This window comes from Hippoglossus stenolepis, chromosome 21 (genome assembly GCF_022539355.2).
Source record: "Hippoglossus stenolepis isolate QCI-W04-F060 chromosome 21, HSTE1.2, whole genome shotgun sequence".
Classification (NCBI taxonomy): Eukaryota; Metazoa; Chordata; class Actinopteri; order Pleuronectiformes; family Pleuronectidae; genus Hippoglossus; species Hippoglossus stenolepis.
Genome location: NC_061503.1, coordinates 11,769,603 through 11,783,029, shown reverse-complemented (window position 1 = coordinate 11,783,029; position 13,427 = coordinate 11,769,603). Strand labels below are relative to the sequence as shown.

Sequence of the window (13,427 nt, the reverse complement as noted above, 5' to 3'; positions counted from 1 at the left end):
CAGTGTTCAATCTCCGGGTTTGTGTTTCAGCTCGAGTATAAAAGAAAAGCCGGGGGCTCTTGACAGAAAGGTTTTGTTTAGTAGATATGTACTTTAAAACTCTTACAGTGCTCTTTGTGTTCTTACAAAGCAGAGCTGCTGCATGTGGACGGGTGAGCTGATCTCTTCATTTCACAAAAATCAAAACCACAAACGTTCTCCTGTGTTTGAAAAAACAGTTTTTTTTTTACTAATGCTGCTCGAGTGTTGAAAATACCATGATCAGACACAGACACTTGTTTTCTTTACATATGATGTATCAAACAGTCGTCATTAAAAAAGCTATGAAAAAACGCGTTCACCTGTAAAACACCGCACAAGGAGCACACATCACTCGAGCACGTGACGTACAGTCAGGTGACGGGACCAGAACACGGCCTCATTAGTACATGGACACATATGGCACTGAGAAAGCAAAGTAAACAAAGCCATGGATGTAAAAGTAGTGCGTCATTGAAAAAATCGAAGTATCAAAAGTAAGAAAAGTTCAGTCCGACGTCAGTTTTCAGTTTATATGTTTGCGAGAAGCTGTGCTGAAAGGAAATGTTGCTCAATGTGAATGTGAACACGCTGCTAAAACAAGAAATCTGTAAAAACAATGTTCTGTTTCCACGTCTGATATACGCAGGATATTGTATCTAGGATGCAAGTTGGTTTAAAAAAAAGAATAAGTGAAAGGGAAAACTGCAGAGGATGAATTGGTTGGTTGGTGCAGGATGGAGCAGTGTGTCCTGGTCGAGTGAATCCATCCTCAACCCATCACCCAAAAAATAAAAGATATAAAATCCACACATGGACGCGGTGGCCACACACCGATTTTTTACATGTGATGCCTGCATGGCCGCAGCTTTAAGACAGTCCTCCACGGTTTGATCCCCGGTGCACGGAGGGTGATATTCTAACGCACCTGACCTTTAGCGGAAGCAATACTTCAAAGAAAGCTTCCTCTCTCTCTCTCTGGGGTGTCAACGCTCGCTTGAACTCGGCTCCACGTTCAGCTCATCCCTCAGCACCCCCCCCTGAGTGAGCTTCACGGGGTCCATGCAAAGGAAACAGCAAACAGGTGACATTTCACAATCCTAACTGGTCACCTCTTCTTCTTTTCCAATTCCCACACAGTGTTTTCAGCTGTTTAGTCACGTTGCAGAGCTGCAGCGGTAACACCACGGCGGAGGGTCCCTTCTCAGAGGCCGCGGCGAGCCTTTCTCCGGCTCAAGGCTGCGACACAGACCGTTTAAGCTCCAGGAAAAAAAAAACATTGAGCTGATAATGAACTAGAAGTGTCTCTGAAGTTTTCTCTCAACTCAACTCACGCTCTTCCTGCTGTGTGCAGAATAAAACTATCATGTAACAAGGTTCCCTTCATTAAAACACATTTCACAAAAAAAAACAACGTTTATGCACAATTTCACATTGGCTTTAAAAGAAAAAATCCCTCTTCTTCATAAAGATGAGTTGATATGGAAACAAAAAAAGTGAAATTGATGCAAACAACAATTTAAAATGTATGTTGTAGTAAAAGTGTCTGGCACAGTGCACTGCGTGGCAATAAATACAGAATATAAATACTTTACATGTACCTGAGCTCAGACTCGTAGCACCATTCAGAGACAGAGCACCAAAGCAACACGGCAGATCTCCTGATTCAAAACTCAGGGAAGCCACCATCTTCTTTTCTTTTCATTTCTTTTTTAAAGGTTTTCAGAGCTTCCACATAGTGCAATTTCTATTTAGTGTCTTCATCACAACAACGTCCCTTTTCGGTCAAAGTCTCAGCTGCTGTATTTGACTTTGGCAACAATGCAAGGCTTTGGTAGTGTCGGGGGCTGCTTGGGACCGGGTCTGAAAGAGGGAGAGAAGTGACAGTCAGAATTTCAGTGGCACCTCCTTCCTTCCTTACTTCTTTACTTCCTGACTTACTTCTTTACTTCCACTCGTACTTTTTGTTTCTTACTTTTTTTCTTACTTCTTTCCTTACTTATTACATCCCTACTTTCCTACTTTCTAACTTCTTTATTTCCTTCCTTCCTTCCTTCCATCGTTCCTCACTCATTAGCTTACTCGCTTACACAATCAATCAATCCATCGCTCATTCATTCACTCTCTCACTCTCTCTCACTAACTCACTCACTCACTTGATTCCTTCATTGATTAATTTCAAGGCAGAAAATACCACAAAAATAAATGTACTGTAAAATTTGCCAATTTGCAAAAGTAAAAGCCTTGGGAATAAATACAGTACATACAATTTAATGTAAAGCAAATGAATCAACAACTGTAGGTAAAATAAGTTGAGATTAAAGACCTAAATTGCCCTATAATGAGTTGACCTTCAGATGGATCTGTATTTTGTTCTTAGAGCATGATGAGGAAAAAACAGATTCACCGAGCTCTGTAAAAACAGTGAGTACCTGCAGTGTCAATAAAAATAAATAGATCTTGTCATGGTTGGGACTCACCTGTTGGGGTTTGGGACAGGGCGCAAAGGTCTGGGTACGCCAGGTTTCGGTGCGGGGCCACGAACAGCAGGAGGCCCTTGGACTACAGTGTGGCCCTGCACCACTGAGTGACTCCTAACCAGACGGGAGCTCCTTGGATCAGCAGGAAGTGGCTTCTGAGGCGGACTGGGCTTCTCCAACTCCTGAAAAAAAGACATAAAAATAGAATAACTAAGAATAACCTTATTATTGACCTTAATAAAGCTTAAACAATACTTTAACCTACGATATAAAACCACATTCAATCAGCTCGGTCTTTTCCTGACCTTGAAAAGACTGGCCTTTGTCTTCTCATGCCTGGACTACTGCAATGCACTGTTTACACGTACCAGTCAGTCCTCAGGGTCTCAGCTTCAGGTGGTGCAGAACACTGCTGCTCACACTTTAACACCAGAAGTAGGTCCCATATCTCTCCAACTCCTGCCTCCCTTCACTGACTTCCAGTTAAATTTAGGGATGGATTTTAAGACTCTTTTTAAAGCTCAGCACGGTCAGGCTCCAGTTATATTACAGAGCTAATAACTCCCTGTGCTCCAAACTGTAATCTACGATCTTCCAACCAACACTTTGCTAGTTGTTCCTGAAAGTCAAGGCTGGTAACTAAGGGCGACCAGGGTTTTGTCATCTGGGCCCCAAGGCTCTGGAGTTAGAGGAGATTAGATTTAACCTGTTATTAAATCATTGCTGAAAACATATTTTTTAATGCCTGATTTTCAACAGTTGTTTCTTATTAATATGTTTTGTCTTGTTTTGCTCTGCGTTGTTTTAATCCCATGAATTTCCTCAAGCACTTTGTAACCTTCTAATAAGTGCAATAGAAATCAAGTTTTATTATTGTTAATATTAATTATAACTATAATAATCTCCACCAGGTGGCAGTCACAGTCAGACCATGAACAGATCAGGCCTGCTGCAGCTGGTGTCCTCCTCCCAGAAGCGCCAGGGCAGCGCTGCCCATGCAATTTATAACAAGAGGAGCAGCTCATGTGGTTTTAATCTTCTGTAGAAGACTGAGGTCATGATGAAGGCCCCCTTCCTCGCCCCCATCTGGTCTCCATTCACTTCCTCCTCTTCTGCTTTGTCGGAGGAAACATCACAGTCCAATCTCAGATGTCTCCCCTCTATGCCATAAGGTCAAGCATCATCACGAGCTGCAGTTTTGAAGACCATCATGCAGCGGGGGCTGGGGTCAGCTCCCATCTCAGATATACCGAAACAGTACCAAACGGCAGTGAGGTGAAATGCAGGCGGAAGAATAGAGCGTGTCTTACACTGTGGGGTGATTATGGCACAAAATGTTGCTGCAGTTTCAACTTACAATAAACCGAACCTGTATCTCACCCACGTCTGTCGGAAAAAACCCTGCTGGCTCCTTCAGGTGAAGCAATCCAATTGGAAATTCTTCCATGCCCCCAGCAGAGAGCTTTCACTGTGTGTGTGTGTGTGTGTGTGTGTGTGTGTGTGTTGGAAAAGGCTTTGTCAATGTCTCGGAGCTGCCAAACAGCTGCTAAAGATACTGCTGGTGAAGTCTGCTGCCAACAGGAATCACTTTCAGTTTCACACTCTGACATTAAATGGGAGCAGCTGAGAGGGAAAAATCAACTTCTTGTCAGGAGTCAAAGCTCTGCCAGGAGCTGCTGCCGCTGCTGCACCTCACCTGCCGTACAGGTGCAAGGAAACAAAGCACCTGAGTGAAGGCCTATGCTGCTTTATTTAAATGGCCACGGAAACTGTGCTGCTACAGCAACATACTTCTAAAGGGAATTTCTTGATTTTGTGTGGTGATATTTTATCTGGTCCAATCGTTGTTGTCATCGTTGTGGTGGTGGTTGTTGTCATCGTTGTGGTGGTGGTGGTTGTTGTCATTGTTGTGGTGGGGTGGTTGTGTGTCATAATTTTGGTGGTGGTGGTTGTTGTCATCGTTGTGGTGGTTGTTGTCATCGTTGTGGTGGTGGTTGTTGTTGTCATCGTCGTTGAGGTGATGGTTGTTGTCATCGTTGTGGTGGTGGTTGTTGTTGTCATCGTTGTGGTGGTTGTTGTCATCGTCGTTGAGGTGATGGTTGTTGTCCTCGTTGTGGTGGTGGTTGTTGTTGTCATCGTTGTGGTGGTGGTGGTTGTTGTCATCGTCGTTGTGGTGCTGGTTGTTGTCATCATCCTTGTTGTAGTCATTTCATTTGTTTGTGTGTAATTTATTTCCAAGCTGCCTGTGAACTGCAGCTCACAAATTGCCTTTTAGCTAAATCTGGCATCTTCACATCACAATGGTATCCATGGTAACACTTAACTTTAACTATAATAGAGTGTGTTGTTATTATTCATGATTCTTTTATATCATGCTTATAAATTCAAACAAGTACGGCAACATGACGGCAACACTTTGTGGAAATTAGAGTGTAATTATTTAATGCTGTTTATGGAGCGCTGACACAATCCACCGTATGCTGCCATAAGGTTTATGAGCTCCAGAGCAATGTTGTGTTTTAAAGCCAGAGTCTCCTCTGCGACCTCCTCTATTAATATGGACAAGACTAAAATGTCATTATCTGTTTAACACACCTCTAATTAGCCTGATAGTGGTGCTCTGACCTCAGTTCCCCTGCGGCTTCATTTTCACTGCTGTTCTCAAAGGGTATAGACCACGCTCCCTGACATTAATTGAAATCAGCTCCGGGTGAGTTTGGGTCTGGAACTCGTTTCTTTCATCCACTTTTGGTCCTTCTCTGTTTCCACTCATCTGCTTGTTTGCACATCCTGCAACTAATAATTATTTCCATAAAAGAGCAATCTATCAATGTTTTATCGGTCAATAAAGCAATTCAAATGTCAGAGCCAAATCAAAAACTGCAAATGGATTGTATTTATGTATATATAGTGTTTTTCCAGTCTTATCGACCACTAAAAGTTCCTTAAAGTTTCATTCACACACTATATATATTATGCATATACATGTACACTTTTCTATATATTTCTGTATTCATAGCCTATTCTATAACTCACACACTATTGGCAGAGCCGTCAGGGGGAATCTGGGGATCAGTATCTTGCCAGGGACACTTTAGATTGAGAATACTGACATATTGATACTGGAGGAGCTGGGGGTCGAACCATAGACCTTCTGGTCAGTGGATGAGCCTCTCTACCTCTCAGTCACCCCTGGATATATACTTATCTTCACAGTTTCCCCCGAAACCGAGTTCAGATATTTTGTCAGACCCAGACTAATTAAACCAAAAGGTATTGAATTTACGCAACAAAATCTGGAAGAAGAATCGCGATATAAAATGTACATATTCATCATCTTCGATAAATCAACTCTATCGCTCATTATCTCAAGCCGCCCTCTGTCCCTTCATCACTTTGTCTTTCTGCCTTTTCATCCCTCTCTCTTTCTCCCCCCGCCCCCCCCTGGCCCCTCCAGAGTAAAAGTCAAACTCGATCAAAGGGAAATAAGAGACTTTGAGAATCACTGAGTGCGAGGGATTTAACACCAGGAGCCTCACTGCTTTCTCCTCGTCTCAACTTTGACAGCCCGCGACGCTATAACTAAACTCCACGGAATAACAGTGGCTGCGACTTTATCACCCTGCGATATTTGGACACACTGTTGCCGTTTCATCCCAACCCCCCCCTTCCCTCTGCAAGCCTGCCTGCGCTTTTCATTATTTATGTGGTGGTTTGTATTGTAGAATTGAAGTCTCGCTCGGATGACGCTGGCTCCTGGGTTAACCTCGTTATTTTATGGGACTGTGCACAACTGTCAACATGCATATACTTTTATAGGACACAAAAGAACCATGAAAGCAGTTGACATCACAATAACCGTGTGAAGGTGGAGCGGACGACATCATCTCCCTGGTTTGGCGTTATAAGCGGCAGCGGTGGGTAAAAGCTCCCAGAAGCCAGCAGAGGAGCTGCAGCGAGCAACATCATGAAATAAAATGTTTCCAACTAAGCGATCGGGGGGCACACTCACCATGACCATCCTGCAGGAGTTGTGGCGCGGCGCCGTGCGGAACGACGCCCCCCTGGGTGCGACGTGGGCGTGTGGCGGATGGGCTCGGTGAGGCGGAGGCACCAGAGGTCTCAGCTGCCCAGGCCCGGGGGTCAGGGTCACGGTGAGAGCCAGGGGGACGGGGTGGCTGAGGTGAATGGGAGGGCACTGGGGCAGCCGGCGCAGGTTGTGGGAGGGGTAAGGTGCTGGTGCGAGCGCCGCCTCCGGGCCCCGGTGAGGAGGCTGCAGAGAGATGAAAGACAGAACCAGAGGAGTCAGTCAGAGGAGGATCCGTCTGCTTCCTATCAGAAACAGTCATGTTAACCTCCTCCTCTTCCTCCGCCGTTCTTCCTGATGCTGTCAAGGAGGCATAAATCAAACGCTCCCTTAATGCTCACTATTCCCCAAGTCCTCCCTAAGTAACCCATCAAAGTAAAACACCAGGACTGTGCCATGAGCTGAAGAAGGCATACAAACTCCCACTGAAACAGATCAGACATAACACTGAGCCAAAATAAGAATCACCCTGGTATTTAGACGCAGCCAGATGTGCACAGCTCAAAAAAAACAAAACAATACACACATGCAGTGGTTTAACACAGCTCCCGACAACTGGAAAATGACCTCACCTGCACTGTGCTTACATCAAACAGCCTTACATCCTTTCTCTTCTTACCACTGAACCCAAATGGAAACCACATGGCACTAACTGGAAACACCAATCCCATGGTCCCCGCACCACAGCCGGCCTTCGCTCGTGTGCCACCCCTGCAGCACAAATGTCAATTCAGACGACGCTCGTCTCATTTCGGCACAAACCGAACCCAATCGATCACAGGTCACTTTCCATTACAAAGTATGTCAGGGCAGTAATGGAGTAGTTAAGGCGCACAGTGATGCGGGCACACGAGCCATTACAGCAACGTTCCTCTGCTCTGTTGTGCAATTATCAGTGACAGGATGATTTTATATCTCAAGTGATCATGTGGGGGAAAAGGCGCAGATTTTTACCAATTCCTCCTTTAACAGGCAGCTTTCAATGACAAGAAATGTATTCAAGTGTCGCGGAACACACGGCTCAGCACGGCTCCGCTTTCACCACCTCCTCCACATGTCCACACAGAGGTGGATGATTTAATTGGATTTGAATGAGCTGCCGCTTGTGTGAAAGCAACACGTCAATCCTGCCGAGAAGGATTTGTGCCGTAGAAACAGCTGCGACATTCCAGAGAGAACACATCCGCTGGTGCTCCCCCCCCCCGTGTGTTCGATTCTCACACACTGTACAAAAGTCCCTCTCAAGCAAAGACGTGTGATCTGTAGTGACCTTAAAGATGGCGGCGCTGTGCGTCAGTGGCGGGGCCGGTCCTGGCGCGGATGTCGCGCACGCTGACGGAGGCTGGTTCGGAGCGGATGATCCGCCGACTGCTGCACTCACCGATCTGGAATAGAAAGTAGAAATCCCATATTGCTAATTACAAACTTTATCACATTAGCAATACATCAGTTACAAAGCTAATTTATTTCAAATTATAAAATCAAAACAAATTATTCACAGTAATTGACTTCACAGTGTGACCAGCTGTAAAAATGCTCCCGCTCAGCAGCATCCGTCACAGCTTTTTTCTTTTTTTTTCTGTTGCATTTTCACTGCAACGTTAAAATATAAAACTTTGAGATTGGAAAATCACATTGTGAAAAAAAAATCACCTGAGCTTCTCGAGTGGGTTCTTCTTGCTGGTGAGCAGGAGGCCGAGCAGAGTTTTCCTCTTGATGCAGACGATCAGACCAGCGCTCAGGACAGTGAGGAGAGCCACCAGGATGCCAACTGTCAAACCCCTGTGGTCTGTGTAGAAATACACACAGAAATCTCTATAGACATATACACAGATAGCTGTTAAGTGAGATAAACCAAAATATCATCTGGACCTAAAATGCCTTCCAAAAGTACCACTGTTTGTGATTTGTGTGAAGAAACATTCGATACATGCTGAAAGCCAAACAGCTGAAAGAAAATCGGAGATGCAGATTTTGTATGTTACACTTGTGGAACAAACTGCCGCTAGATATCCGAGTAAACGCCTTTAAAAAACAAAATAAAACATTTAACTCTACTTCAGCCTTCAACTAGATCTTGTACTTGCGCTTTTATAATTGCATTTCTTGTCTCCAGTTACAGGCTAACTTGTCGTCAGATATTAGCTGATGCTGTGGCTGAGAGATTGGTGCTCGAGCAGTGAACCTGACGTCATCTTAGACTGATTTGTGTCCGATTTGTCTTTCAGTCGTTAAAGTTTTGCTCTCTGATCTGCAAACTTTGAGGATTCTTTCAAGTACTTTCCTCCTTAAAACAAAAAAATAAAAATGCCTCAGGATTTCTGAGATTTAGTTTGAGTCTGGGGTCAGGGATATATCTTCGATGAAAAGCTCTAACGTTCTGTGCAAACGACCTGCACGACCCAAACTACAATAACTCAGCCATTCCATGTACTTTACCTGCTAATCTGATGGGGCCACTGTCCACGCTCCCCCCCAAACCTGCCTTGTCACAGAACGGAGGCGCCCAGTGAGCCTCGCAGTGACAGTTCTTGTTGTTGTTGCACACCTGGAGTATATGAAAAGGACATGTAATATATATAATATAATATAATATAATATGTTTCAATACACCACACCGCACTCCTATAACATGCAGCTTCTGCACTAGTCAAGCTCCAGTGCTTACACAAGTTCAGACGACACGAGTGCTTTAAGGGGCCAAAGAAGTAAAAAAAACAAAAAAAACACGCATACACACTGAAAGAATAATAGAGAGACAATCTGTTTGAGATGTCTGGTCTCTAAACTCTGTTTGGTCATGAAAACACACGCGAGAAGTGACACAGTGAGTCTGAATGTTCCTCCTGATGAAGCTGATGAAGAGGTGAAATGGAAATACATAACAATTTCCCATCCAACCCGGAGGAGACCCCTGGGTAGAACTCGCAGGAGGGAGCTCGGATAAGTGAAAGACAATGGATGAACGGACGGTTCTGTTTAAGAAACTGGACGCAGTCTTGAGTGACTTCACGAGGGCGTCAACAAATTATTATTTCTTAAATTATTAGTATAAAATAATATAAAAAAGTGACAGCTTCCAAGAGCCCAAATGGAGAAGCTGGAATCAGTGAATGTTCGATGTGTGATTTGGCTCCAGAAAACAATGAATTGATTTTGAATATCATTGTGAATTCATTTTGTGCCTGTGCTGTTTCAGATCTACGCGCCACAGTCAATAAATACTTGTGATGCAGATCGGAGGACTGGTCTAAGTCTAAGAGGATTCCCCTGCAGGGTAATATGGAGCAGGTGAGGGCCTCTTTCCAAGGCAACATCTTGATCTGATCCGTGCATGTTGGGATGCCCGGACTCCGCGAGGAAGCGACATGGTTTTATTACGGATGTGTCTTAATTGGAGCTAAACAAACAAATATGAGCGTTTAATAACTGGAAACGTTTAATTTTAGGAGCGTGTAAAAAAACTGTTTCCTCTGCAGCTTTGATGAAGGAAAAAAAATAAGTTTAAGCAGTCGCAGTCAAATCCGCTGGGAGCTGCCAGTGAATTTAAGGGTAATGCTGCAAAAGCCACATATTTAATCTCAAACAGGACCACCCGTTGACGCGTTTGAGAAAAATCCGTGGCTCCAACGGCTCAAAGTCAAACTGGGTGTCACTGCAGCCAGCGTTTAGCCAAACAAAGCGTGGCCTTCATATTTCAGCACAGTTTTTTGGGACAAGGACGACTGCCTGAGAGTATGATGAATGGCACTCAAGGCTGAACATAAATAAAACCATTATAGCTAATTGATTGAACCTTTCAGCGTCCAGGATGATTGATTACCCGGCACTGTATAGGCTCCCTGCCCAACTTATACCCAGGAATTTCAAACATATTACAGCCCAAAATCAGCTTCTGTGTGAAAGTGGAGGAGTGGAGATATTAGGTAAACAACCAAACTGGGTGTGTGTGGGGGGGGGGGGTTTTGAGATAGACACCCATCACATTTGTTCTTCACAGCCCTGAAACAGAATGAGAGGCGCCACACTCACCCCTCGACTGCTGCACTTGGCGGAGCACTCGTGCACGCCGAAAACGCTGACGTTCTGGCACCGACGATTCAGACACATCTGAGACAGACGAAGACATTAAACATTGACAGGTTGAGCTCAAAGAGCGTGTCAGTAATATTCTCAGGCCTTTAATGTTTTAGGAGGAGACCACTTCAGGTATAAAACAGCGCAGCTTGGAAGACGGGGTTTTTCAAGAATATAATAAAGCTGATGTTTTAAAAGTTCGCTCCTTAAAGACACCCAAAGGGATCCATGCTGTGTGTGTGTGTGTGTGTGTGTGTGTGTGTGTGTGTGTGTGTGTGTGTGTGTGTGTGTGTGTGTGTGTGTGTGTGTGTGTGTGTGAAGATGAGCTTGGCAGCAGAAGGTGCAGTGGAACGCCAGCGCACTTGACAGATGAGGCTGGATCCTTGTTAAGAGAAGTAAATTAGACTAAATGGAGAAACGGTATCATTGAAGTGACCAGTGGCTAAATTGACGAGCACTGGACGATGCCAAATAGAGTGAATAACGGCAGATCGGTGGAGTGTCTGAGTCTGAGAGGACAAGAGGACACACCCCGAAGAACCTCTCACTCCGCATCACTTTTTCCTCTCTTTATTTCCCAGTATTTGGGCAGGACCTTCAGATTGTGCTATGATTGAGCTACAACCACCACTATCATAAGTAGAGCAGCAATACTATAATGTGAAGAAAATACTGCAGTACAAATACACTCCTGCTTTCAAAGTTGCCTAAAAGAAGACATTAAATGGAAAGACTGATACGAAAGAGCAGGTCAGTTGCTAATCACAGGGTACTTTGATTAATATGACATTTGGTATAATAAGCTTTTAATGTTGTGGCTGATTCTATATTAAAATGAGTATTAACTCTGCAATGGAAATGGTCCGTCAGTGCCTGGATTGGTATTTTAGCTACTGTGATATTAATAGTTTTGGTCCATTTTTCTCTGCTTCTGCTCCTCTCCTGCCACTAATTGGCGCCACCACACGTTATCAACACGTTTTGCACTGCACATAATGTCACAGGATGATGTCATCATGAGCGTTACAATGTAATAAAGCCGAAGAGTTCCGGTACAAAAATAATGATCTGGCTGTTATGGTTTTCATTTAAGGATGATTTAAACAGGATCGTGCGAACAACAATTTCCCTCAGCCAGTCAGGGACCGAGATCAATTCATCTGGAGTATATCAATGCATTAAATCTTACATACTGCTTATATGTTTTCCATGTGAAATCTTAATCCACAACATGAAAACTAAATAAGCTAAGTAGCAAGAACATTTTACTCTGAAATGCAGAACAGTAGATGTATTGACGCACTGAGCACTGAGCTTTATTACACGACTTGAGTAAACGTACTAGTTCCATCACCGCTAATGCATCAGTTGCATGCTGGTCTGATGTGTGTGTGTACACCAGCTGTCAGCTCTCACCAGTCCATCTCCACACTTTGTGCCCGTCAGCACCAGGCCGGGGTCGGGCATGTCATCCCCGAGGTAGACGTGCGTACCCCGGCACAGTATCCTTCCCCCCGCCTGCAAGGGTATGTTTGTCTCTATGGAAACAGCATTGGTGCCAATTACTGGGCGGTTAGCTCCTCCTTGACACTGGATTTTGCCGCATTTAGCGTCTCTGTAAACAGGGAGAAAAACAATGTGGTAATTGAATAACATTTCGCCGTTTCCCAAAATGCATGTGTATGAAATTATTTTTGCTCTCGCTCTTTTCTGTCCAATTAAGCGAAAACGCGGAGGAGGCAGCTTGTTTGCTGTTTTCAGAGCACAACCTGAGAGGTTTTCCAACTTGCTCCCCTGCACCAAGTGACTCTGAAACCTGCAATCAGCACTGCAGCTAATGATCATGTTCATTATTTCATGTGTCAAGGTTTTTTTTGGGGGGGGAAAGTTTAGTCTGTCAAAAAGACCATTCCAAGTCGGCAGAGCCCGATGTGGTTTTATGCAGGAAAGAGTCCATTAGCTCGTAAATGTGCAGTTTAAAATTATGTAAAAAAAGAAACGTGAAACAAATTGTCACATTTCCGAAGCTGGAACCAATTCAGCTTTTTAAATTTACGTAAATATCTAATCGATAAATCAGCTGATTGTTTTATTCATTGACGTACATTTCAGTTTAGCCATAGAAAAGTCAGTATGAACCATTCACTGCATTTCAAAATTGACATTCAATCATTTGCATTCATTGGTTTCTATCACAGACTGAATATAAAGGTGGACAACACGTCTCCACTTCCTCCCACTATGCAGGAATGAAGCCAAAATATCCTGGAAACGAACGCCGCCATCTTGAGACGTCATTTTGAGACAGAATCTGTGCAATAGCGACGAGGGGGGGATGGAGTCGTGGTGGGGTCCTGCCGATACACGTGCTGTTCATCATGGAGTTTCCACATCAAATAGCTAATTACAACCAAACTTATTTGACTTGTACTTTGACTTTTTAATTTGGTAATAAACCAAATTTACATATACTGCCGCCAGCCACCAGAGGGCGATCGAGACGCTTTGGTGTGGATTCACTTTTGTGGAGCTTTATATACAGTCTGTGGTTTCCATGGAGACACGAGGACATACCGTGCTTCACATTTGGCAAAGGAGCCTTTGGAGTCCTTCCCACAGTTGCCGTAGGGGTCCCCTGCTGAGTTGACCTTTTCAAAGCAGATGCCCGGGGCTGGCTTGGCCCCTACAACACACAATGAAACCCATTTTAAACATGGCTGCCGTTGCTGAACTACCGACATGAGCCAGCGACCTGGCCTTCCTCA

The 13,427-nt window shown here is 44.2% G+C and overlaps 1 protein-coding gene across 2 annotated transcripts in view; it reads right to left on the bottom strand.

The window, feature by feature from the left end:
• Positions 1 to 57: 57 nt before the first annotated feature.
• LOC118100228 (disintegrin and metalloproteinase domain-containing protein 12) overlaps positions 58 to 13,427 on the bottom strand; it is a 78,932-nt gene continuing 65,562 nt past the window's right edge. The window contains exons 15-23 of one of the 2 annotated variants that reach the window (XM_035145088.2): positions 13,237 to 13,345; positions 12,079 to 12,277; positions 10,618 to 10,695; positions 9,025 to 9,133; positions 8,239 to 8,374; positions 7,967 to 7,970; positions 6,511 to 6,771; positions 2,499 to 2,680; positions 58 to 1,881 (exon numbers count right to left, since the gene is read on the bottom strand). In XM_035145088.2, coding sequence (XP_035000979.1) covers positions 1,812 to 1,881; positions 2,499 to 2,680; positions 6,511 to 6,771; positions 7,967 to 7,970; positions 8,239 to 8,374; positions 9,025 to 9,133; positions 10,618 to 10,695; positions 12,079 to 12,277; positions 13,237 to 13,345 — 1,148 coding nt within the window. In that variant the 3' untranslated portion in view covers positions 58 to 1,811. Of the gene's footprint in view, positions 1,882 to 2,498; positions 2,681 to 6,510; positions 6,772 to 7,855; positions 7,971 to 8,238; positions 8,375 to 9,024; positions 9,134 to 10,617; positions 10,696 to 12,078; positions 12,278 to 13,236; positions 13,346 to 13,427 lie in introns of both variants that reach the window. The other variant, XM_035145086.2, reaches the window with a different exon arrangement.